The following is a 26,631-nucleotide window of genomic DNA, read 5'->3' as shown; positions in this document are numbered from 1 at the left end:
ATGTATTTATTTATTTATGATCCAAGACGTTTATTTATTTACACAAGAAAATCAAATGACATATATATAAACACAATAAATGAATGAATGAATTAATTAGTAAAAAACCAATAATAGCAATCCATTATATTAACAGAAATATTACTCATCAGCTGCCTCATAAAAAACAAACAACAAAAATTTTTTTTGTCTACTGATCTAGAAAATAGGGTATTCCATACCTATTACTTTTAGCAGACTTGAAATTTCTTTTGTACAATGTGTACTCTATGTTTGTAGTAAGGTAGGCTTACCATACATCTGGGATTTGTCTGGACAGTACTAGTTTTTTAGTGCTGTCCGGGATTCTTAAAATGTCCAGGGTTTGAGAATTTTATGACTGGCGAGGATTTTTTTTAATTTTAGACCTATATGTTCAACATCGCATTTTTAAAAATTTCTTACAGCCATGCATCTTTCAGCCGATCTTGAAACAAGCGCTAGTCTTACCACAACTTTTTACTTAGTCATTTGGCAAGATAACAGGAGCAATATGTATACGTTGTTTTCATGTGTGTAGTAACTTATCTACATATTTTTAATAATTTTATCTCTATTCGTTTTTTGTCTCATCGTTTAGCAATGGGCAAAAGAAAATGTGTGTTTAATGTTAACCTGCAACAGGAATACAAATTTATACACTCTGTATTGGAGAATTTTCTGTTGAATATAAAGGAAAGGGTGATATTGAAGACCATGTGAAAACAGCTAAACATAGGAGTGCTATTAAAGCTACTGCTTCAGCAAACACAAGAATTTTATTAAAGCCAATGATGGGAATAACAATAACAGTGATCTGGAGGGTGCTGTTAAAGAAGCAACATTTTCATACCACACTGCTAGACATGAAATCAGTTTCAACATCAGACTGCATATCTAAACTGGTTAAAAAGTTATAAGACCCAAAATTTTCATCTGCTAGAACCAAAACTGAGGCAATTATTGTTAACATTATTTCACCATTTATATTCGATAATGTGTTGCGTTCTTTGGAAAACATTAATGTAACAGTGATGATGGATAGCTCAAACAGAAGTGAAGTAAAACTTGTTCCGATTGTTGTAAGGTATTTTTGTTTGGAGGAGGGAATTCAAGTTAAACTTTTAAATTTTGATGAAGTGTCAGGTGAAACTGCTCAAATTTTGACTAAGTATCTTTTGCAGTGTATGAAAAAATACAAACTTAAAGAAAATTTGGTTTGTTATACTATAACATTAACAGTAATTTTGGTGGTGTAAAGAGAAAGGGAAGTGAAAATGTGTTCAGAAAAGTTTAAAGTGATTTAGATAGACCTATTTTAGGAATTAGTTGTTCAGTTCACATTACACACAATTCAGTACAAACACCATGTGATTCTCTACCCCTGGACATAGAAGTTATTGTAATAAAAATTGATAAATCTTTTCACATATATACAGTAAGAGTAACAAAGCTTAAAGAGTACTGTGAATTTGTGGAAACAGATTACAAAAAAGTATTATCTCATAGCAGCACAAGGTTCCTTAGTTTGTTACCTACAATAGAAAGAATTGTTTCCATTTTTGGTGGCCTAAAATCATATTTCTTATCTTATGACAAATACCCAAAATTATTATTTAATTTTTTGAAAATCTAGAAAGTGAACTGTTTTTGAAATTTTTATATGGTCCTTTACAGTTATTTAATAATGTAGTTCTGAAATTGGAAGCTAATTCTATCACAGCAACAGAAGCATTTCAGACATATTCTGAATTAATCTGTCAACTTCAGGAAAGAAAACCCACAAATTTATACCATCTTCTGCACACTAAAAGAAAATAATGATATTCAGGAACAAAAATTCTTCTCAAGCATAGAAAATTATTATAATTCTAGTTTCCAATACTTAGAGTTGTGGAGAACCAGTTTTGATAAAGATGGTAAGTTTCAGTGGATAAATTTACAAACTGAAGTAGCCTGGTCTGATTTAGAAGAGAGTGCACAAGTTAATGAAATTATAAAAGATTCCATAAATATTGATGACCTATTTGATGAACGTACATTGTTGAACCAGATAATTTAAAACCAAAGGGAAGGTTGTGGTTCAAGTTCTGAAAAAGTACCAGATACTATTGAAGAGAAGTAGAAAGCAATTTTTAAGGTGTTTCAATAGACTGATATTTCATGCGGCAATATTTCTAAAATGGTTGAGTTTGCAATGTGTTTGCCTGGCACATCTGCTCCAGTTAAGAGAGTTTTTTCAATTACGGGAAACATTTGGTCTGCAGAAAGGGGTAAACTTTCAGTATCTACTGTTAAATATCTGCTAAATATTAAAAATAATTCAGAACTTTCTTGTTGTGAATTTTATGATGTAATTAAAACAAATAAACCATTTCTGAAAAAAGTTATGTCTAGTGAAAAATACATATATATAGATAAAAGTTTAATGTTTCAGTAAACTGTTAGGGTTTTAAGTAATTTCAAAAATATATCCTGGGTTGGACCCAAAAAAATATGGTAAGTCTATATTAACATAGCATAATTTGATATATGAATCATCAAAGCAAGGAAATGAGAAAAGTAATAACTGAAAAAAGCCATTTTCTGATTTTAATGATTGTAAATATTACATCTCTTCTGTACAATGTCCTCCGACTCAAAATTATTAGTCAGTTCCAAAAGCACTAAATATCAACAAGCAAAATTGGCAGATTCCACTGTTTATTAATTAATTTTTATATTTAAATAATTTTCATAATTTTTCAATCTTCCGGAAATAAATTAACTGTAAAAAAATTTAAATATCTAATGTTTACAAAATTGTACTTTTAACTGTTATCATCCAAATTTATTTTATCTTTGTCATACTACCACAAATTCTAATTGCCCTGATTAATAACTACGTTCAATATATTCATAATTATCGTAATACACACTTGTGATGCCCTTTAATAAAGATTTTACTTGATTTTTTTTTATAGAAAAAATCCTAACATAGTCCTTTATTTTATCCATGTAATAGCACAACTACCCATTTCTGACATGATTTGAATATTATATTTATTTTTAAGTGTATAAGCGTTTTAGTTTAATATTAAAATACTACCTTCAATTATTATTAATAATCATTTAAAGAAATAATTCAAATTAATAAAAGAAAAAAATTTGTTGAAACAATAACTTGTTCTAACAAATCCATTACGGATTGAAATTAAACATTTTAGTATTTGGTAAACCAGTTCGAATGCGTAATACCAGAGCATAAAGGATCTTTCATAAACATAACATTGTATTTTTATTAAATTAAATGATTAAAATTTATAGTTTAACTATTAACTTGTTAACATCTATGGGTGCCAAACGGCACCTGCAAATCTTTATTCTCTACAAGCCTTAATTTTGGAGGTGCTGTTAGTAAAGTATGATTTTAATCCTTTGTAAGGTTGATAACAGTGGGTAAAACCATTACTATTTGAATATGCCATTTAGTGTGACTGTAGTTTTGTTTTTCTGACTTCATGTTGTACTCCAGTTATAATAGAAAATCCATCAAGTTTTTTTTTGCCAAATGTTTTACCTTGGTTGGTGATCCTAAAAATCATATGACATTTTAGTTTTTCAATAATCTGGATAGTTATTTTATTAACTTTAACTAAACATAGCAGGTGCCAAGCGGCATTCCTAAGCACCTACACTAATAATTTAGACAAAGTTGATTTTGTTACTTATTTTTAGTGTCTGTTTTTTTTGAACATTTATTTTAAGTGCTCTTTCTGTTTTTCAAATGTAATAGATAAGAATGATAATTAGATATGGCTAACATAGCTATTATGTCAACACAAAGAAAAATACTAGAGCAATACACCTTGTAAAGTGAATTTTCGAATATTTCTACCAAAACATCACCATTTAAAAATAACTGGGAAAATCTTTCCTAGGGTATTCACAAAATAAATTTTTTATAATTAATATTTTTTACAATATAATATGTGTGAAACCCATTCGCAATGGCGGTTTTCATGTCTCTGAATATGAATAAATATTGATGATACGAGAAGAAAGTGAAGTTCTTATTCCTCATGTTGAATCTATATTTATTGAACCACCTGATCCCATGGTATATTCAGAAGATTCATCTGATGAAGATGACGGCAGACTGATAAATAACTTCAGCAATCATCAGCTACTTGCTGGAACTAAAGCAGTTTTTTCTGATTTTCCGAGAATTGGAGCCAGTGAGTCTATTGGTTTTGTGCGTGATAACATACTGTTAGTCAACAGCATAGTAGTGGTTCAGATAGCCCTTCTTGTTCAAGTCATAATAATGATGGAAGTATTACTTCAATGTCATGCCTTCTTAGTAGGCTTAATTGTTTCAAGAATGTGAGCAAACAATAACAAATAGGGGCACAACAAAGTTTTTCCGCAAAGTAATTATACAAAATTTTTGTGAAATGTCTCAGTGCGATATTTTCGAATTATTTTTTGATGATGAGGTCCTAAATGTATTGTTAACTGAGACTAACCGTTAAGCCCTTTTCACAAATAACCCAAATCCTTTCGTCACCAACGAAGAAAAAAAAGTATTTCTGGGTATACTAAATGTGTCAGGCTACAATACATTGTTAGGAAAACGTCGATACTGGAAAATGAATTCTGATATGAGAAAAGAACTTGTGTATGGGTCAATGAAAAGAGATTGGTTTCTGTCAATAAATTATTCACTCGGTAAACAACGTAGGCTTTTTGCAAATGACAAAATGTGGAAATTTCACTCTTAAATCTTATAAAAAAGAGGTTTGCAGAGAATTTTATTAAAAAAAAAGATAATTTTATAAATAAAAATGTAAATTTTCGTTTGTTAATTGACACAATGTTGCATTCGAATATGCACGTATTTTTATATACCTAAGATGTTACATCTGTGTTACGTAAAAAATGCTTCTTTTGAAAAACAATGCTATCTGTTGGATGTAAAAGCTATACACGCTCTACTAAATATTTTACAATTCCATTTCAGTGTTTCCGATATGTGTATTTGCTGTAGACTAAAAAACTACTGGACTGATTTACACGGTAAAAAGGAAGAAAGGGTAAAATCAGAAAAGGGAAAGAGAAAAATCGAAAAAGGTAAAAACGGGGAAAAGGAAATGGGAAAATAGAAAAAAGAAAAGAGGAAAGGCAGAAAGAGAAATTCGGGAAGGAAAGGGAAAGAGAATATGGTAAAAATTAAAATGGGAAAAGAAGAATGGAAAAAGGGAAAAGGAAAAATTGAGAAAGGTAAAAGGGAGAGGTTAAAGTTTGTGAAGTTCCATAATGTTCATTTTGATAATGCTTATCAAACTTTAAATTATGTTCATTTAATCTAAATATATACTCAAAAATAACAATAGCGAAGCATTGCCGGGTCTGCTTGTATAGGTATATATAAAAATAGATGTTTGTTTGTCCCATATGCGTTTCTCATCCATTAATCCGATTGCGATGAAACTTTGGTGAGTTGTTGTGGGCACGCCCGTGAAGGTGCGTAAAAAAAGTTCCATAAAAAAATTGGGTACTTACGTATTAACGTCACCGCAGCTACAGCTTTATTTAAAAACAAAGTAGTCAATCGAATTTCGGTGGAAAATGGGCCGATATAGAGTTCAAAACAGTCACTTTATTAATTTTAATAATGGTTATTTATATTTATTTATTTTATAAATATAATTTAACCAAACTTAACCTACGCTCGCTAACCTTGACTAATTAACAGCAGTGTTTTGATTATTTAAATAATAAATAATTGCAATAATTACTGAATTATTAAATAAATACTCAAAAAATTACGGTGTTAATTAGTCAAGGTTAGCGAGCGAAGCGAGCGTAGGTTAAGATTGGTTAAATTATATTTATAAAATAAATAAATATAGGTGCTTGAGTGCTCAGGGATACAGAGTAGTTGGACCGAAGGTGCAATCATATCGGAGAGGTATCTGTTGAGAGCCAGACTAAGGAATGATTCCTGAAAGAGGGCAGCAGCTCTTTCAGTAGTTGTTAGGGGCGTAAGTCAGAATGATTTAAACGGCTATATCAACATCTCTCAGTCCTCTGAGTACTGCGCAGCTGAAAGCAATGGAAAAGTACAGCTGCTTTTTTTCCAAGAAAATGTGGCTCTCTGGATTTTCATATAGCAATGATGGAGGCGCCTTCCTCGGTAAAATATTCCGGAGGTAAACTAGTCCACCGTTCCGATCTCCGGATGGGGACTACTAAGGAAGGGGTCACCAGAAAATTAAAAAATAACATTCTACGAGTCGGAGCGTGGAATGTTAGAAGTTTAAAAAAGGTTGGTAGGCTAGAAAATTTAAAAAGGGAAATGGATAGGATAAATGTGGATGTGCGACTAGCACTAGATAGGGAATCTTGGAGAGCTGCATCAAACCAGTCAAATGACTGAAGACAAAAAAAAATATATAAATAACCATTTATTAAAATTAATAAAGAGACAGTTCATTTTCCACCGAAATCCGATTGACTACTTTGTTTTTAAATAAAGCTGTAGCTGCGGTGGCGTTAATACGTAAGTACCAAAAATTGTTTTTATGGTCGACTTTGGCTCATATTCAGATATATATTAGTTACGTGAAAAAAATGGAAATTCTGAGCAATTATTCCCCAACCCTCTTTTTCCCATATTGCAATATGTTATATTAGAGGTCAACATGAAGCAGTTGAAGATAACGAAAAAGTCAATGTCCATGTTCGGTAATGAGATAACCAAATATATAAAAATAAATTAATATAACAATTAAATCTAAAAGTGTACATAAAATCTAACCAAACTTAACCTACGCTTGCTAGTCAAGGTCAGCGACCGTAGGTTAAGTTTGGTTAGATTATATTTACAATTATATTGGTAACGTTCCGGCAAATTTTTTCTCCTGTTCCGTCTTTATGTTTACCTCTAATATAACATATTGCAATACGGGAAAAAATTGAGGGTGGGGTGATAATTGCTCAGAATCATCAAAAAAAGATTTTTTGCAAAAAACGGGCCCGCTAGGTGGCGCTGGGGTCGACATATTTCGAAAAATTGTATTTATGGACCGATTTGCTACATATTCAGAATATATATTAGTTACGTGAACAGAATGATTTTCGCAAAAACTATCACCGTTAGGTGGCGCCGGTGTCGAGATATTTACGAAACAAACGAATAAATATACAAAGAGACTTTTTTCTTCTATTTATATATATAAAAGGCAATCTTGTATGTGTGTGCGCTATAGACTAAAAAACTACTGGACCTATTTACGCACGGGGAAAATGATAAAAGGGAAATATCATCGCATTCATTCGATTGCGATGAAACTTTTGCGAGTAGTTGTGCGCACGTCCGCGATGGTTTCTGAATTAGTTTGGACCTGCTAGGTGGCGCTGCGGTCGAGATATTTCGGAAAATTGTATTTAGGTCCGATTTGGCTCGTATTCAGAATATATATTAGTTACGTGAAAATAAATATTTCTGCATAAAAATAGACCCGCTAGATGGCGTAGGGTCGAGATAATTTGAAAGATTGCATTTTTGGTCCGATTTTGATATTTAAGACACAAATATACAAACTTTCTTCTTTACACAAAAACATATATATATATATATATATATATAGAGAGAGAGAGAGAGAAAGAGAGAAGATAAAAGATTACCCGTGCGGACAAGATACATATTACAAAATACATTTTTTTTTTAATTCGTTCGGAAGATCTCGCAAGTAAAAGCATTCAAGCTCTGACACTTTGTTTTTAAGTGGTCAGAAAAAGGAAAAATTTTACAAGGAGGACTTTTAAATATTAAAACAATACTTCTCACTTTTTTTGTTACTCTTTATACATTCTCACTTTTTTTTTATTACTCTTATTTAAATATGTTTTGCCCTATTTTGGGCGAGTTTTGATCCATCCTTCAAAGAATCTACGTGTGTTTATTACGAATGTATAATTAATTAATGCAATAATATTATATATATGAATTACTAGATCAAAGATACTAAAAAGCGAATAACGTATTTAGTGAATAAAGGATAAAAAATAAAAAAATGTATTTAACAAATTTGTATACGATTGTAGTCGTCCCAAAGCATTACTTTTGCTATGAAATCAATTATGCCACCCAAACGACAAGCGACTGGTCGATCTACACCTCAAGCACAAAAAAAGGCATTACGAACTTTACAAACAGCCGAGTAATGGGAAGCAAAACTGGAAACCGGTCGAGTACGCACTGCTCGATCCATACGAACCCTGCATGCTGATTTAAATCTTGGTGCATTCCATTACTATTATAATTACGTATAATTACGTCTTCATCCAAGTGTGGTTACTGGAAAAATGGATAAATTATGCATGTATTGCAGTGCCCTCAAATTTACGAATGAAACTCCAGGAATGTATTGCGGGGGTGGAAAAGTGAAACTGGCACAGTTATATTCACCACCCGAACCATTATCAACATTGGTGTCAGATGACACAATCGAAGCATTTTTTGTCAAATATACGCAAGTACAATTCATTTTTCCAAACGGCATTGTTCAGTGCAACAAATATCATGAGCAAGAATAACATGACAACATTCACAGTGGATGGGCAAATTTATCATAGTGCAGGGTACTACCACTGTCGAACGCAGATTACACATTTATTTCATCGGAAAAACGGATGAACAAATCGATCAACGTTATCGATTCAATACGGGCACTAAACAAGAAATGTCGCTGCATTACAAACTTTATTCGATCAATACAACGAATTAATTCGATTGTTCAGAACTGCCCTTGAACAAATACCAGCCGATAACTACAAAGTTGTAGTTAGAGCAGATAAAACACCTATCGGTCAACACGAAAAACAGTACAATGCACAAACAATTGATGAAGTGGCGATCGTTATAGTTGGCGAAGAAATTAACTCGCGTAATAAAATTCTTCATCGCAGACATAGTGATGTTCAACGAGTCTCAGAAACTTATTGCTCAAACGACGAATTGCAATATCCGTTTTTATTTTGGAATGGAGAAGATGGATATCATTTCAACATCAAATTGAGCAATTCACAAACAGATGAGGAAACGAATAAGAAAGTCAGTGCCATGAATTCATATCGATTGATGATTCGTGAAAACGCTGAAAATCATATCTTGAAGTGTCGACAATTGTTCCTTCAGTACAATGTCGATATGTATGCGAAAATCGAAACTGAACGACTCCTCTACATTCGATTAAATCAAACCAAGTAGGGTTCCGAAGAGTACATTCATTTACGTGATGCAATTGTTAATGATGGCAGTGTGATTCCCAATGAATTGGGAAAAATGGTCATATTACCGACATTTACAGGTAGTCCACGACATGCATGTATACGCACAAGATGCAACGACGTATATTCACGCATACGGCCGCCCAAATTTGTTTATTACATTCTCATGCAATCCTACGTGGGATGAAATAAAGGAACTTCTGTTAACTGGACAATCATCAACGGATCGTCATGTTATTTCCGCGCGTGTTCAAACAAAAATTGAAAGTCTTTAATGGATTTAATTGTCAAGCAACATGTTTTTGGAGAGACACGCTGTTGGATGTATTCCATTGAATGGCAAAAAAGAGTCTCATGCACACATTTTGATTTGGTTGATCGAAAGGATCACACCAGATGAAACTGATGAACTCATCTCAGCAGAAATGCCAGATGTCGACATTGATCCAGACTTATTTGAAGTCGTCACCAAAAACATGATTCATGGTCCATTTGGCTTACTCAACAACAATTCACCATACATATCTGATAAGAAATACACGAAACGATACCAAAGAGATTTACTTGCTGAGAATATCACTGGCAATGACATATACACTCTATTGTCAACGATCAACTGAGTGTGGCGGCAAATCCATCACTTTAAAAGTACAGAACAATGATGCTACAGTCGATAATCATTGGGTTGTACCGTATTCACCATTACTCTTGAAAACATACAAAGTACAGATCAATGTCGAGTACTGCAATTCGGTGAAATCGAACATGTAAATTTGTAAATATGTCAACAAAGGAAGTGATATGGCAGTTTTTGGAGTGCAAATGCAACTGCATCAATGAAATCTACTAATATCAACTGGGATAATAGATTAGTAGCAATGAAACAATATGGTACATTTTATAATTTTCAATCCATGAACGACATCCAACAATTGTTCATTTGGCAGTGTACCTTGAAAATGGACAACGCATGTACTCCATAACAGAAAATTCCCGTGCATTATCACCAGCGCCAACAACGTTAACTGCATTTTTCTCATTGTGCAGGGATGATATGTTTGCAAAGACGCTACTTTATTCTGAAGTGCCAACATACTACACATGGAATGCATCAACGAAAACATTTCAATGTCGCAAACAAAGTAAAGCAGTTGAAGGGCATCCTAATTTATATTTGACTGATGCGTTAGGCTGTCTGTACACTATTCACCAAAACAAATGCAGAATGCTTTTACTTGCGATTACTGTTAATCAACGTATGTGGACCGACATCTTTCCAAGAATTGAGGACAGTAAATGGTAAAGTATGTGCAACTTATCGTGAAGCTTGCCAAAAATTAAATCTTGAAAACTATGCACATTGGGATGATTCAATCGATGATGCATCGAATAAAACTCAACCACAGCAAATATGCACATTATTTGCATTATTGTCAATGTGTTTCCCATCCAACCCAAAATATCTTTGGGAAAAATGCAGACTACATGAGTGAAGACATCCTACATCGTTTGCATGCAACGACTCTATATATATCTGGACATTCAATTCACACCAAACGTATATAATGATGCATAGGTTTTGATTGAAGACATATGTTTGACAATCGCTATCAAAGCACTGGTACAATTGGGAATGGCTGTGCTGAATCAATCTACAAACAACATTTTCGATCGTGATTTGCAACAACAAACACACTTCGATGTGTTTGTTGTTGCAACAACATTGACACTTCGATGTCAATGAATTGGGTACATTTGTTCAAACGAATCTTCCAAAATTGGTTCCAGAACAACGCATAGTGTATGACGGAATTATGCATGTACAAGCCCAAGAGGCAAATTGTATTTTCTAGATGCACCTGGAGACACAGGCAAAACTTTTCTCATTTCACTTATTTTGGCAACCATACGATCACAAAAAAATATTGCACTGGCAATTGCATCATCTGGAATTGTGGCAACTCTTTTGGATGATGGGCAAACAGTGGATTCAGCACTGAAATTGCCGTTAAATATGCAAATCACTGAGACATCAATATGAAATATCAACAAAAATTCTGGAATGGGTAAATTACTCAAATCATGTCAACTCATTATATGGGATGAATGTACTGTGGTGCACAAAAAATCATTAGAAGCGCTTCATCGAACACTAAAAGATTTGAGAGGAAATGAACAGCTCTTCGATGGCGCACTCATTTTATTGTCTGGTAATTTTCGACAAACTCTACCAGTTATACGACATTTAACACCCACTGATGAACTTAATACATGTCTCAAATCATCAGCTTTATGAAGACAAAAGTTTACTTTGAAGACAAATATGTGTGTACAACTACAACATGATGCATCCTCTGAACATTTCACAAAACAACTACTGGATATTGGGAATAGGAAAATGATAATCAATGAATCACAAAATGTATCACATTGCCAACAAGCTTCTATAAAATCACAGCAACCACAGACAAATTGATTCACAAAGTTTTCCCAAATATCACAAAGAATTACAAAAATCATCAGTGGCTCAGTGCACATGCTACATTAGCAGCCAAAAAATAATGATGTCAAAGCCATCAATTGCGAAATACCAAGCAAAGCGACAATGTATAAGTCTATTGATACTGTAATTAATCAAGAAGAGGTTGTCAATTATCTAACTAAATAAATTCTTGATCTCACCTGATTTGTCAGACATGCTGTCGCACGTTTTAACATTGAAATTGGTGTGCTTATCATTCCTCTCCAAAAGATTAATCCATCACGACTTTGCAACAGTATCAGGCTTTCAGTGATAAAGATGATGAAAAATATCATCGAAGCTACAATTTTAAATGGATTATTTAAAGGAGATGTACTGTTGCCACGCATCCCACTGGTTCTGACAGATATGCCATTCGAATTCAAACGTTTGCAGTTTCCGGTAAATGCGACTCGCATTTACAATGACCATCAACAAAGCACAGGGACAATCGCTACATGTGTGTGGACTAAATTTGGAAAATCCATGCTTCTCACATGGACAGTTGTATGTGGCCTGCTCACACATAGAAAAACCTTCTGATTGATTCGTATATGTACCAGATGGAAAAACAAAAAATATAGTATATCCGAAAGCACTTCAATAAACAGAATTAAAACACAAATACTTTCTTTCTTTGAGTGGCATTGCAATGCATGCCTGGGTATTAGCTAGTAATGAGTAAAAATTCCACATGATGAAAGAGTTGTACAATTGATTCTAAATGAAGACAATGAGAACGCCTAGCGGTGCCATGTGGCAATTGTTGCTCACCACACCCAGCAAGGGAGTATAAGCACCTAGTGATGTCAAGCAGCACTCGCTGAATTTTCATAATAATCTTTACATAAGGCTACAGTAAATAATATAAAGACCATTTTTGTAGTGAAAATAATGTAATGAAATGATATTTATAATAAAAAAAATGAAAGTGTTACAAACAATTAATTCAGGCATTAATGGGTTAAGTGAACTTATCATCTTAAGTTTGTATTTTACATTTTAAATTTGTAGTTCAAGTGCAAATGTGAACACTCTCTTAATGACGTGACAGATTCTTATGAAGGGTTAAAATGATCATTAATTGCTTGCAAAAACTCTTGAGTGAAATATACTGTTAATATTAATGCATTAAATAGTTAGAATCTTATTGGAATCCTTAAATTATTAAATTCTTATTTTAAAATATTAATCAAACTATTTCTGTAGCAGTCTATAACTATAACACTAATTTTAAAAACATATTTATTAAAAGTAATCTTTTAAAAGTTTCATTAAAATGAGATAATAATGTAATTACCAATTATTACAACATCAGCAGTATCCGGTAATATATCTGATGAAAAATCCATTTGTTGAACATTTTGATTTTTTGACAGTTGATTAGAAAATCTACGAAACAATTTTTCTGGATGTAAAGCATACTAAAAAAAAACCAAACAAGAAATTAATTTTAACGAAAATTAAGTAACTATTTGATATTATTTAAAATATTATTGAACAACGTGAGTAAACATGTTAACATTTTAAAATTATGAATAACTAATTTTCAAATCACATGAAAATTATGCTTCCTATATACAGAATTAAAATAGCTATCCAATACTCTAGACATGCTGGTTAAAATATGGGCAAATTTTTCTATTGGTTGATATGTGCTGCGGAATGAAAGGTGCATTGAACACTGTAGGGAAAACTAAGTTATTTTTTCATTTTATTCGTGATTTATTATTGTACGTCAAAGTTAGCTTTAAAACCCCGATATTATTTTTTATACTCGTATATATAATTTATTCAAAATTATATTAATAATTCTATTACTAATAAAATTGAATTATTGTATCAATAATAATTTATAAAAAATTAATTGATAGCAGCAAAATGTATAAAATAAGATGAAATGATATCAGTTGCTAACATGGATATATATGTGTATGTATAATAAGTTTTCTAAAGTCAATCTATTTGCCCGTCTCCGTGGCATGAGTGGTAACATCTCAATCTTTCATTCAAAGGTCCCAGGTTCAAATCCCAGTCAGACATGGTATTTTCATGTGCTACAAAAATTGTCATTCATTTCATCCTCTGAAGTAACACTGGTGGTACTGGTCATCCTCTGAACGATGGTCCCGTAGGTTAGAAAATGTCAATCTTTCCAACACCCATACTCCTCTGTACTTACCAGAAAAAACCAAATTGATCCAACCATTTTTGTGGAAATCCACATCTTCAGTTGTAGTTTATTTTAAACTGTTTATATCAAATTACATACTACACTCAAATTTATCAAGGTAATTATACACTTTTATTTTTATTTTTTTTTTATTTAAAAAATAAATTAACCCTTTTTTAAAATAGAAATTAAAAACTATATATATATATATATATATATATATATATATATATATATATATAAAATATGACGTCAAATTTGGTAAAATTAAAATAATAAATAACTAGGATGAAATGCACCATGTAACTTGGCCAGTCAATGTTACAGTACTGCCATAAAATTAAAAGTTTTAATTTATGTTTAATTAAAATTTTTTTTGTCTTCAGTCATTTAACTAGTTTGATGTAGCTCTCCAAGAATCCCAATCTAGTGCCAGTTGTTTCATTTCGGTATACCCCCTACATCCCTAATAATTTGTTTTACATATTCTAAATGTTGCCTGCCTGCACAATTTTTCTCATCTACCTGACCCTCCAGTACTAAAGCGACTATTCCAGGATGTCACTATGGTGCCTTAAGTTTGTCTCTTCTTTTAACTTTACCAAATGCTTCTTTCTTCATGAATTTTCCACAACAACTCTTCATTTGTCACTTTATCCACCCACCTGATTTTTAATGTTCTCCTATAGCTTCACATTTCAAAAGCTTTTAATCTTTTCTTCTCAGGTACTCAGATATCTGATTGTCCAAGTTTCACTTCCATACACAGCTACACTCCAAACATATACTTTCAAAAATGTTTTTCTGACTTTAAATTAATTTTTAATGTGAACAAATTATATTTCTAATTATGTTTCACCTATGCTATTTGCCATTTTATATCGCTCCTGTTTCATCTATCTTTAATCATTCTACTTCCCAAATAACAAAATTCTTCTACCTCCATAATCTCTTCTCTTCTTATTTTTACATTCAGTGGTCCATCTACATTATTTCTACTACATTTCATTACTTTTGTTTTGTTCTTGTTTATTTTCATGCGGTAGTTCATGCGTAGGACTTCAACCGTGCCATGCCGTTCATTGTTTCTTCTACATCTTTTTTACTCTCGGCTAGAATTACTATATGAACAGCAAATCGTAGCATCTTTATCTTTTCACCTTGTACTGTTACTCCGAATCTAAATTGTTCTTTAACAACATTAACTGTCAGTTCTATGTAAAGATTAAAAAGTAACGGTGGTAGGGAACATCCTTGTCGGACTCCCTTTCTTATTACGGTTTCTTTCTTATGTTCTTCAATTATTACTGTTGCTGTTTGGTTCCTGTAAATGTTAGCAACTGTTCACTATCTCTGTATTTAAACCCTAATTTTTTTAAAATGCTGAACATTTTATTCCAGTCTAATTTATCAAATTCCTTTTCTAGGTTAATAAATGCCAAGTGTGTTTGTTTGTTTTTCTTTAATATTCCTTCTACTATTAATCTGAGGCCTAAAATTGCTTCCCTTGTCCCTATACTTTTCCTGAAACCAAATTGGTCTTCTCCTAACACTTCTTCCACTCTCCTCTCAATTCTTCTGTACAGAATTCTAGTTAATTTTTTTGATGCATGACTAGTTAAGCTAATTGTTCTATATTCTTCACATTTATCTGCTTCTGCTTTCTTTGATATCATGACTATAACACTTTTTTTTAAGTCTGACGGAACTTCCCCTTTTTCATAAATATTACACACCAGTGTGTATAATCTATCAATTGCTTCCTCACCTCACTGTGCAGTAATTCTGCAGGTACTCCATTAATTCCAGGAGCCTTTCTGCCATTCAAATCTATTAATGCTCCTTAAATTCAGATCTCAGTAATGTTTCTCCTTTTCATCCTCTTCTTCCTCTAAACACCATTTTCTAATTCATTTCCTCTGTATAACTCTTCAATATATTCCACCCATCTATCGACTTTACCTTTCGTATTATATATTGGTGTACTATCTTTGTTTTAACACATTATTAGATTTTAATTTATGCACCCCAACATTTTCCTTAACTTTCCTGTATGTTCTGTCTATTTTACCAATGATCATTTCTCTTTCCACTTCTGATCACTTTTCTTTAATCCACTCTTTTTTTACTAGTTTGCATTTCCTGTTTATAGTATTTCTTAACTGTCAATAGTTCCTTTTATTTTCTTCATCACTAGCATTGTTATAATTTCTACATTCATCCATCAGCTGCAATATATCCTCTGATATCCAAGGTTTTCTTCCAGTTCTCTTTGTTCCACCTAAGTTCGCTTCTGCTGATTTAAGAATTTCCTTTTTCACATTCTCCCATTCTTCTTCTATATTTTCTACCTCATATTTTTTATTCAGACTTCTTGCGATGTCCTCCTCAAAAATCTTCTTTACCTCCTCTTCCTCAAGCTTCTCTAAATTCCACCGATTCATATGACACCTTTTCTTCAGGTGTTTAAACCCCAATCTAAATTTTGTTATCACTAAATTATGGTCGCTAACAATGTATGCTCCAGGATAAGCTTTGCAGTCGAGTTGATTTCTAAATCTTTGCTTAAACTGGGTGTTGGCAGTTACTAAATTATACTTCATGCAAAACTGTATAAGTTGATCCCTTCTTTCATTCCTTTTGCCCAGTCTGTATTCACCCATATTTCCTTCCTTGCCTTTTCCAATGCTTACATTCCAATCTCCAACTATTATTAAATTTTCATCCCCTTTTATGTGTTTAATTACTTCAATTTCTTTATATACACACTACCTCATCATCATCATCATGGGCACTTGTAGGCACATAGATGTTAATAACTGTTATTGGCTTAGGTTTTGATTTTATCCTTATTACAATGATTCTTACATTTTAAAATACTCTACTCTCTTCCCTACCTTCTTTCATTACACAACCTACTCCTGCCTGCCCTTTATTTGAAGCTGAGTTAATTATTCTAAAATCACCTGACCAAAAGTCGTTTTCCTCTTCCCACCAAACCTCACTAATTCCTACTACATCTACATTTAACCTATCCATTTCCCTCTTTAAATTTTCTAACCTAACAACCTTTTTTAGACTTTTAACATTTCACACTCCGACTCTTAGAATTTTATTTTTTAATTTTCTGGTGACCCCTTCCTTAGTAGTACCCATCTGGAGATCTGAACAGGGAACTAGTTTACCTACGGAATATTTTATCAAGGAAGGCACCTCCATCTTTGTTACGTGAAAATCCAAAGATACATTTTCTAAGAAAAAAGCAGTTGTAGTTTTCCATTGTTTTTAGCTGTGCAGTACTGAGAAAATTGCATGATGTTGGTATGGCCGTTTAAGTCCTCCTGACCTTACACCCTTAACAACTACTGAAAGAGCTGCTGCCTTCTTTCAGGAATCATTCCTTAGCCTGGCTCTCAATAGATACCTCTCTGATATGGTTGCATCTTTGGTCCAGCTACTCTGTATCACTGAGCACTCAAGCCCCTTCACCATCAGCAAGGTCTCATGATTCATAGAGGGAGTTTTAAAATAAAAAAAAAGTTTTATATTTACCTTGATAAATTTGAATGTATTTGAGTGTAGTATGTAATTTGATATTAACAGTTTAAAATAAATTAACAACTGAAGATATGGGTTTCCACAAAAACGCTTTTGTAAAGATATGAAAAAAATAAGGTAAATGATGTCTTATTTAACATATACTTCTATACTAAGGAGGATCAATTTGTAATTTGGTTTATAAACCAAATTATATATATATATATATATATATATATATATATACATATAAATGTTTGTATGTGTGAGAATGCACAGTTTAAAGTAAAAATAATTCTGTTTATCTTGATTCCACCAACTCACTCATCTGGACTAATTTGGTAATGAAGTATTTTAAATACATATTGTTTATTATTTATTGTTTAAGAGACTTCACAACTCCATTTCTTTTTTAATTTTTATCAGATTTTTTAATTTAAAGTTGGTACGATATTATGAAATGCACATTAAAATGAATTTATCTCTTTTTTTTAAATCAGAAAATTTCAATGTTATGTATTTACTCATATTTAAATTACAGATTATACATTAAAAATTCATCAATTAAATATATGTTTACAAACAAGTATAAGTTGTTATAGCTACACAATCACACTGAATTCTCCAACGCCTCGTTCAAAGAAATTTGACTGACATGGTAACTATTATAACCTCATTCCCTCTTTTATAGGTTTATGTTCTTCAACATAAAAAATTTAATTTTAAAGTTTCAATTTATTATTATTATATACATTAAAAAAATTAACACTTATTGTCATCTCAAAATACCAAATAATATTTTCATTATCTGAACTTAATCCATCAAATCCATATCTATTCCCATCTAGTCCACATAAATTAGGGACGGAGAATTATAGTGTAATAAAATAATTAAATTTTTAATCATGTAATTTTGATAAGATCTAGGCTATTTATACAAATTTATTTCTAAAATTTTTTCAGTAATATTTTTCCATAGTTTATTTAATATACATTAATCTTCTTGATATTTAATTATAAAAGAAACCATTGATATCTCTGACTTATTTAGATTACAATAAAAGCCACCATATTAATCGCTAACCAAAAAGCCAGTAGTTTAAGAGTTTGCAGCAAATTGTTATTTACGCAATAAAATTTTAAGAATGGGTGAAATAAGAGATAATTTAAAAAAAATTAAAGTGAGAGCTTTCATGCAGAAAAGAAGTTAGTAACTACTAACCCATAATAAAGAAATAATAAAAAAAAATGTTAAAATCTATGCATAGGTTTATAGCTATAAAACACAACAATAAAAAAAAAATCAGAATGAAGAAGTATAGTTTTAGAAACCAGAAAATTGTATTCAGCTAAGTTAAAGTCGACATGCCCATCAGCTAAATAGTTATGTAGACACTTAATAGCAGAGTATATTTGAGATAATCTCAAATTTGAGTCATCTCCTCTACAAACCATATTTTTACTTTCTTAGCTATAGTGATATATGCTGCTATAGCATTTACAAGAAAGAATACAATCAGTAAAAAAAAAAAAACAAATATCTAAAAAAATAAATTGTAAATATCTGGGAAAAAATCTTTATTCCAATGCTCTCAAGCCCAAAAAATCTGTTTTTGTCATAAGATGTTTGTGGATATGTATTTGGAGAGGGGGAGAAGAATGTAAAAAATATTTGTAAAAATTAGAAAAAGGGATGGGGGTGATTCGATTGAAATAAAATTTTAAATCTTTACTGGGCCACTTCAGCAAAAAGGTTTTCTTACAAAAAGTTTTTTTATTGAAAAAAAACAATGTTTTTATATAATCTAATTTTTTTACATATACAACCCCTCCTCAGAAAAGCAGTTACGGGAGTTTTATGCATCTATATTTTCTCCATCAACAGGCCTTCAAATTACTATAAAATTTTCCCCATCCCATTCCAATAGTCTATGGTAAAGAAAATTTTTTTTTTAAATTTAAGTCCATCTCATACGTTACGCATTGCATTAAAAACATCTTAATATTTTGTTAGCCCTTACCCTTCATTATTTCTTGAAAAAAAAAAATTAAGTCAAAGATTTTCACTTCCTTCCTAGAAAATGACAATTTTGTTTACTTAGAATTATGACTGTATTTTTGTATTTTTTAAACAACTTTAAAAACTTCTTTTTTTAAATGTATTACCACCTCTTAAGATTATTTTCTTAAAAATTAATTTTACCAGAGTGCTTCCACTTGAGTATGGGAGTTCCTAAAATGCAAAAAATAAATTTTCTTTGCAATTTCAAATTTTTACTGCCCAAAAAATATTTTTTTTAAACAATAAAGTTGCTAAAATAACTTAATGTCCTCTGTACGGCAGCTCCCAAATTAAAAAAAAATTAAAAAATTTTTTTTAATGTAACTTGACTGGTGTAGCTGGGAAATTTGTGCAATTCATTGTGGCTTTATAAAAAGATTTTTATTGCAAAGCTTAACTGAAGTTTATAGCATTACAGAATTGTTATCAAAACAGGAATGATGATAGTATATTAACGAGTTAAATAACAAAACTTTAACCAAAATGAAAAGATTTTTATAACCTTGCTAAATTAAAAAGAAACTTAATACAGTGTTCCATATAAAACGCAACCTATCTATCTCATCTATGTCTCAACCTATCTAATGTCAAAAAGACATTTATAAGTTATTAAATATTTTACTTCCAAACTATTCAATACCTTAAATTCTAGAGTAAATGCTGCAAGTGACCGCCATCATCACGAATACATGTTTCCTTCCTTCCAATGTATTTCTTGCAAGTATTTCTTGTATTTTTTTCAGAGTTTGTGGGTTGATATTTAAAAACAACTTGTTTGATACTGACCTTCAGTTGTTCAAGTGTTTATGGTTTATTGCTGTAAGCTTTTTCTTTGAGATAACCCTGAAGAAAAAATCTGGCACAGTCAAATCTGGAGATCTTAGTCACCTTAACCCACAACCAATAATGCAATCACCAAAGACTTCATAAACAAAATCAGAAGTTAAATGTGCATAGTGTGATGTTGCACTGTCATGTTGGAACTAGCAGTATTGATCTTCCACTTCCAAGAGTGCAATGAATTGCAATAAAATATTCTGATATTGTTCTGCAGTAATCGTGTACTTGAAGAAAAGAGGAACAATAATTTTTTTTGTGATATCCTACACTATACACCCATTTTCTGCAAGTGCAATTGTTATTGATGATATGTGTGGGGATTTTCAGCACTCCACATCCTACTGTTTTGGCTATTTATGTAGCCATCCGGATGAAACCATGCCTTGTCGTGAAAAAATTGAGTCCATAATATGAATACTCTCACGCACGAATCGTCAAAACCTATGAAAATATTCTAACCATTTTTCTTTGTCTGGATCAATTAATTGATGAACTGTTTGAATTCGTTATGGTTGTAAGTTTAATTTTTTTTTCACCTGATGAATGGTTGATTTTGGTAAATTAATTTCAGCTGACAAGCATCTAACTGATTTTTTTGGTGAGGCAGTTAATCGGTCTTTGATTTCAGAGACTATGTCTGCATTAAACATTGTCGATTTTTTATGTTCCTTGTTATTAACAGAACCTGTCTTTAAATTTAGCCACTAATCTCAAAACTGATATCTTGTTAGGTGATGGTTTATTATGGTAATAATAGCAAAAAGATTCTTGCACTACAACCACTGACCATTTGCTAAAGTACAACTCAAGAATAAAAACATGTTTATTTTGTGAAAATACAATCTTCTCAGAGAAAACAATGCACTGAGCAGTATGACCACTTTGTTATGGCTACCAGTAGCAGTCTACTGCGTCGGCGCAATTTTACTTGTTGGATGAGTCCATTCCAGTAAAACATAGGGGTGTTGGGCAGTCAATTCAAATATTACAGGAAGCTGATTGGTTGGTTGTGTTTTAGATGGGATATCTTATGCAATAGATATGCAATTACACATACATAGAGATAAAAAAATAGCGGCTTAAATTTTAAGCATAATTTTTTTACCAATCTGATTCTATTATAAATATAGCTATGATAGCAAAATATTTTCATTTCTTTAGAATATATTACAAAAAGAAGTATAAAAAAACTTATAAAAATATGCCTTAATTTTATAGAATAAATCATTAAAATAATAATATTATCATTAAAAAAAGATTATTTAAAACATGATAAGAAGCTGCTAAAAGTTGTTTTTAATTTATGACAGAACAATAAAATAAATAAAAAAAAAAAAAAAATTAGATTGTCAATAAATAATTAATATCAGCAGTAGATAACATATGAAGAGATTATTTACAGAATCTATATTCAGAAATGAGTCAATAAAATTATTTTAATTAAAACAATTAAATGTACTTGATATATTTACCCATTATTATATTTTTACTTTAAAAATACTTTGAATAGCTGTTTATCTAAGATTTCACAAAATCAATGTTAGAGTTGTGAAAATTATATCAGTACACTAAAAGTTAAGAAAAAAATTTTTTTTTCCCGATTTTATTTTGTAATTAACAACTACTGCTGCGATTTCTGAATGTACTATAATATGACAAAACAAATTTTGTGATAATTAAACTATAAATCATCTGTGAATGTCTCCAACTATCTATTAGTAGTTACCTAACAACTCCAATATAATTATTTGCTACACAGAAAACCCAGACAAAATAAACAATACAACCAAATTATGTAAGGTGCTCTTCTTTACAATTTTTTACAGTACATAACCAAATGTACTAGTATAATTACTTCATTTGTTATATTTATTGTTTGATTGATTTAAAATAAAAATGGAAAAACTTTAAATCTACATAAGGACACTTAAAATTTAAGCAGTAGTATAGCTTACTTCTATAGTATAATTGCTATATAACTCTTTAAAAGTGGATACAACAAAACCTTTTTGTGATAGAGTTATTTAATTACTTTTTTTAGCTTGGGTGTTGCATCAAACTCATAAACTGCTAAGGTTATTAGCCAAAAAATCTCAACTGTGAGAACAGATTTATTAAATCTGGTTCTTTCTGAATTTTATGAAAATGAGAACATCAAATGATTCAATATTCAAAGTATTAGAATATAATTGATATATAAAACTATAGAATTTTTAACATTAGAAAATTTGGTTTTATCACCAATAAAACCAATGCAATTTCATTAATCTCATTTTTTTTAATTCAAAAGTGTTAATCTGTACACAATAGAGAACAGCTTTCAATTGGTTATATATAAAATGTTAATAAAAACCAGATATATTAAGAGAAATTATAGTATTGGTCAAGATGTTATATATCTATCTCGAATTAAACTTATCGGTTTCAGCTTTACTTTTGAAAATGGGCTAATCTATATAGTCTATTTTAGGCAATCTGGCTGTTGATTGATTGTTCCCTTCTTCTGCCCACTCATTCCTTAACCTTCATTACTTCTTTGGATGATTGTCATAAGAACTTGGTCAACCATCGTCCTAGCTTTTTTTTATGGCACCATCTCACACCCAGCAGATAGCTATTTCTTTACTATGGTTGAATAGGGTGACTGACTATTGTCCAGAGATTCTATACAAAAATCTAAGTTAATATTTTATTGAATAAAACTGTCATCTAATTGTCCAAAAATATAAATCTGAATTGAGATTAATATATATTCTACAATAAAACAATATACATAATTAAACTTAAAAACAATATACATAATAAAACATTTCTATAGTAATTTTCTATACAATTGTGAAATAAATATGAAAGTGAAGGATTTGTAAAATAGTACAGAAATCTCTAGATATATTATATAGTTAATAATATTCTGAATGATAAATCATTTGAAAGGCAAAACCATATCATTATATTTCAAATCTAGCTTTATTTCAAATTTCATTGGAATTTAATCTTTAATTTAATTGATTTTTAAAAAAACTTACGCTAATGATTCTAAATCTTTGCTTTCATTAATTGTCATTTGTTACATAAATAAGTCAAGAATTAAAAATCTATCATTATAATTTACAAGGATAGAAAATTGACTTTTTTGGGTATAATTATACTTTTCCAGTATCAAAATGTTTAGTTTTAAGTAGCACAGACTTAATTTAAAATAATAATGGTCATTACCTGAAAATGTTATCTTTTACTGTAATCTTTTTAATAATAAAATAATCTTTTGCAAAATCTTTTGAGTGTAGTAATTTTTTTTCATCAAAATCTATTTCAGGTTAATATGGGATTTGGATTACAGAAATGGATTATTCTACATTATCACTTAATTAATAGATTACTATACAAACTGACTAGCTTATAATGTTAGTTAAGTATGCTAACTAATTAATTCTATATAAAAATTTTACATACAAATCAAATATTGGTTGGAAACACAGTCATGAAATACATCATTAAACTAAATTCTTTTAAAATAAACACTTATAATTAAGTAAATAAATAAATAAGTTATACCTTATTAACAGTGCAGCGGAACATTTTTACACTTTATAACTTTCAATTGATGAAATAAATAAATTCAAAACTGAGCTTTATTATACACATTAAGAGATATCAATTATAGAAAACTGAGAAAGACAGACACGAGAAATCTAAAAAGAAAGAAAAATCAGTTGTACATAATCAACTACTATGTACATACGTATAAACATATATACAGATAATGGTACAATATATAATAATAAAGTTACAGTAGTTTATTGAAGATAGTAGTTTAATAATCCATTAATTTGAAGGGTATCGACCTATGACCCTAATAACAGAATTCATGATCACGTCCTTCATATCTATTCCAGCTATTCACATTGACATTACTCTATAAAGTATAAAAAAGGAATCACATTTATATAAATTGTCAAAATAAAACTGTTACTTTAACACGTTAATGATGAACTAGAAAAAAAAATTTCAACTTAAAAAAAAATTGATTTCACTTTGTACTTTTAAAATGAAATTTTTATGTTAACATTAATATGTCATGCTACTGAATGTAGAATAGACTTCAAGTTACTGTATGTGACCAGTTCCAAACTTAACTAGATACGGTTTTATCACTGGAATTTTTCAGTTACTTTATTTATTTTTAAATTGGACCTACTGTTGTGGTCAAAACTACTGTTCATTATTATCGAAACCAATTAATTAAACATTGTTTTTGTTAGTGTTTCTATAAACTGATTTTGAAAGGCTAATTTTGATATGTTTTTAATGTTTTATTTATTCTTTGTCAACAAGCAACTCATTTGTCCAATACAGTATTTTTTAATAGTCATTACAAAAATAAATTTTTTAACTTATTCCTGATAAGATGTATCAAATAAGATTTCCAGATAAATGAGTGCTTTATTTGAATTTGGATGAAATTTCAATATTGTAAACATATTTATACACTTGAAAATGATTTTTAAATGTAACAATTAACATATCAATAGAAATTTTTTTACAGTTTTTTTAATTAATATTTTCCATATGAGGTCGGACACATTTTTTTTTGTTTTTATTATTTAAAGAAATATGATATACATTCATTCAAGTAAATGACAAATATAAAAAATGTTCTTAAAAACTGCACTAATAAAAAATTAATTTTAATCTTCTTTAAAATTTAATTTTTGAAAGTTGCTGTTAATGAGAAAACACTTAAAATGTAAATCTTGAAGATATTCCCTACCACCGACTTACTAACTGCTAATAAAGTGAATGACAATTTAAAAATTTAAAGAACTAGAAATTGATTTAATCAACTGAAGTTGATTTTATTTTTTTAAATTCAGAAGGATCTACAACAGGCAGTCCCTGTAACAAAAAAAAACCACTTTCAAGAAACATACAGACAAGAAATCTGTATATTGAACAGTAATACGTAACAATGATATTAAATAACTAGCTAATAGTAATATTAAATAATAATAGCTAATGCTCTCTAGAATAAGGGAATATTTATATAAATTACTTGTTAAAAACAAGAATAGAATGCAAAGAAATGATTTAAGCACTGAAGATTAAAACTTTTGGAATATGGGAAGGGAATATGTATTACTTTCTTGTATTTATGTAAGTTTTCGACCAAATTCTTTTGAATTTTCATACAAAAATGTAACGAATATTAGAAAAGTCAGGTTGTATATTATGATAAAATAATTTAACATAAGCAATGACAAAAAAAATATTATCAAAATTATGTATTGTATTATGGCTAATAAATTTTATAAAAAAAAATATGAGAAAAAACATGATAGAATTTAAAGCAAAACTTACAGTAGATCTTATTTGTTTTAATATCTGTAAATTACTTATACATACATAAAATATATACGAGTATAAGCTATAACTAGGATTGAAATAAATTAAATGATTAATACACAACAATCTGTCAATAATAAAACTGAATTAATACGATACTGGTAAACACTTTTGTAATGGAGTAATGACACAAATTACTTTTTAACAGCATAAAGTGTATATAAAAAAACATTTCATTAATAATTACACATTATCAATTAAAAAAATTATATTTTATAATTTCATGATTAAATTACAATTTTTTTATTATTATTAAAAAAAATACAGAAAAAAAAATTTTTTACACTGTAAGCAACAACTTTAAAAGTAATATTAGTAAAACTACCCGCAAAAACATAAAAAATTAATATAAGGCAATTCTCCAATAATGATGGCATAATGACTATAAATAAATGATTAACATGGTCAATGATAATTATAACATTTAATCATTATTTGTTTATGTTTACTTATAAAAACTAAATTATAATTAGCTGAATTGATGATATGCAAACAGAAATCACTGACACGTAAATGTTAAAGAAGGAAACAAAATTAATCTTTGATCCCAAATAGGTTCATTGTTAAATTTAATCATCTGTTGAGCAAATAAATTTATTAAATAATAAACATTTATTTACAATATTGTATTGTGTTTTTTTATTTTTATAATAAAAACAATACAATAATAAATCATAATTAGTATTATTAAATAATCAAATTATGTTAACTTTTATAGGTACATATGCAAATTAAAAAAAAATATATATTTAAATCTATATTACAATGATTTATGATTATTATGATTGACTCGTTAATACT

The 26,631-nt window shown here is 29.9% G+C and overlaps 1 protein-coding gene across 2 annotated transcripts in view; it reads right to left on the bottom strand.

Annotated features, from left to right (window-relative positions):
* The window catches only part of Sardh (Sarcosine dehydrogenase), a 76,773-nt gene extending 50,841 nt beyond the window's left edge, over positions 1 to 25,932 (bottom strand). The window contains exons 1-3 of one of the 2 annotated variants that reach the window (XM_075371898.1): positions 25,786 to 25,932; positions 23,983 to 24,119; positions 13,116 to 13,239 (exon numbers count right to left, since the gene is read on the bottom strand). In XM_075371898.1, the coding sequence (XP_075228013.1) occupies positions 13,116 to 13,239; positions 23,983 to 24,006 (148 nt within the window). In that variant the 5' untranslated portion in view covers positions 24,007 to 24,119; positions 25,786 to 25,932. Of the gene's footprint in view, positions 1 to 13,115; positions 13,240 to 23,982; positions 24,166 to 25,785 lie in introns of those variants that run through there. The other variant, XM_075371899.1, reaches the window with a different exon arrangement.
* Between the last annotated feature and the right edge of the window lie 699 nt (positions 25,933 to 26,631).

Source organism: Lycorma delicatula, chromosome 7 (assembly GCF_047948215.1).
Source record: "Lycorma delicatula isolate Av1 chromosome 7, ASM4794821v1, whole genome shotgun sequence".
In the NCBI taxonomy this organism is placed as follows: Eukaryota; Metazoa; Arthropoda; class Insecta; order Hemiptera; family Fulgoridae; genus Lycorma; species Lycorma delicatula.
The sequence above is the reverse complement of the archived record's forward strand: the minus strand, read 5'-3'. Positions and strand labels throughout refer to the sequence as shown.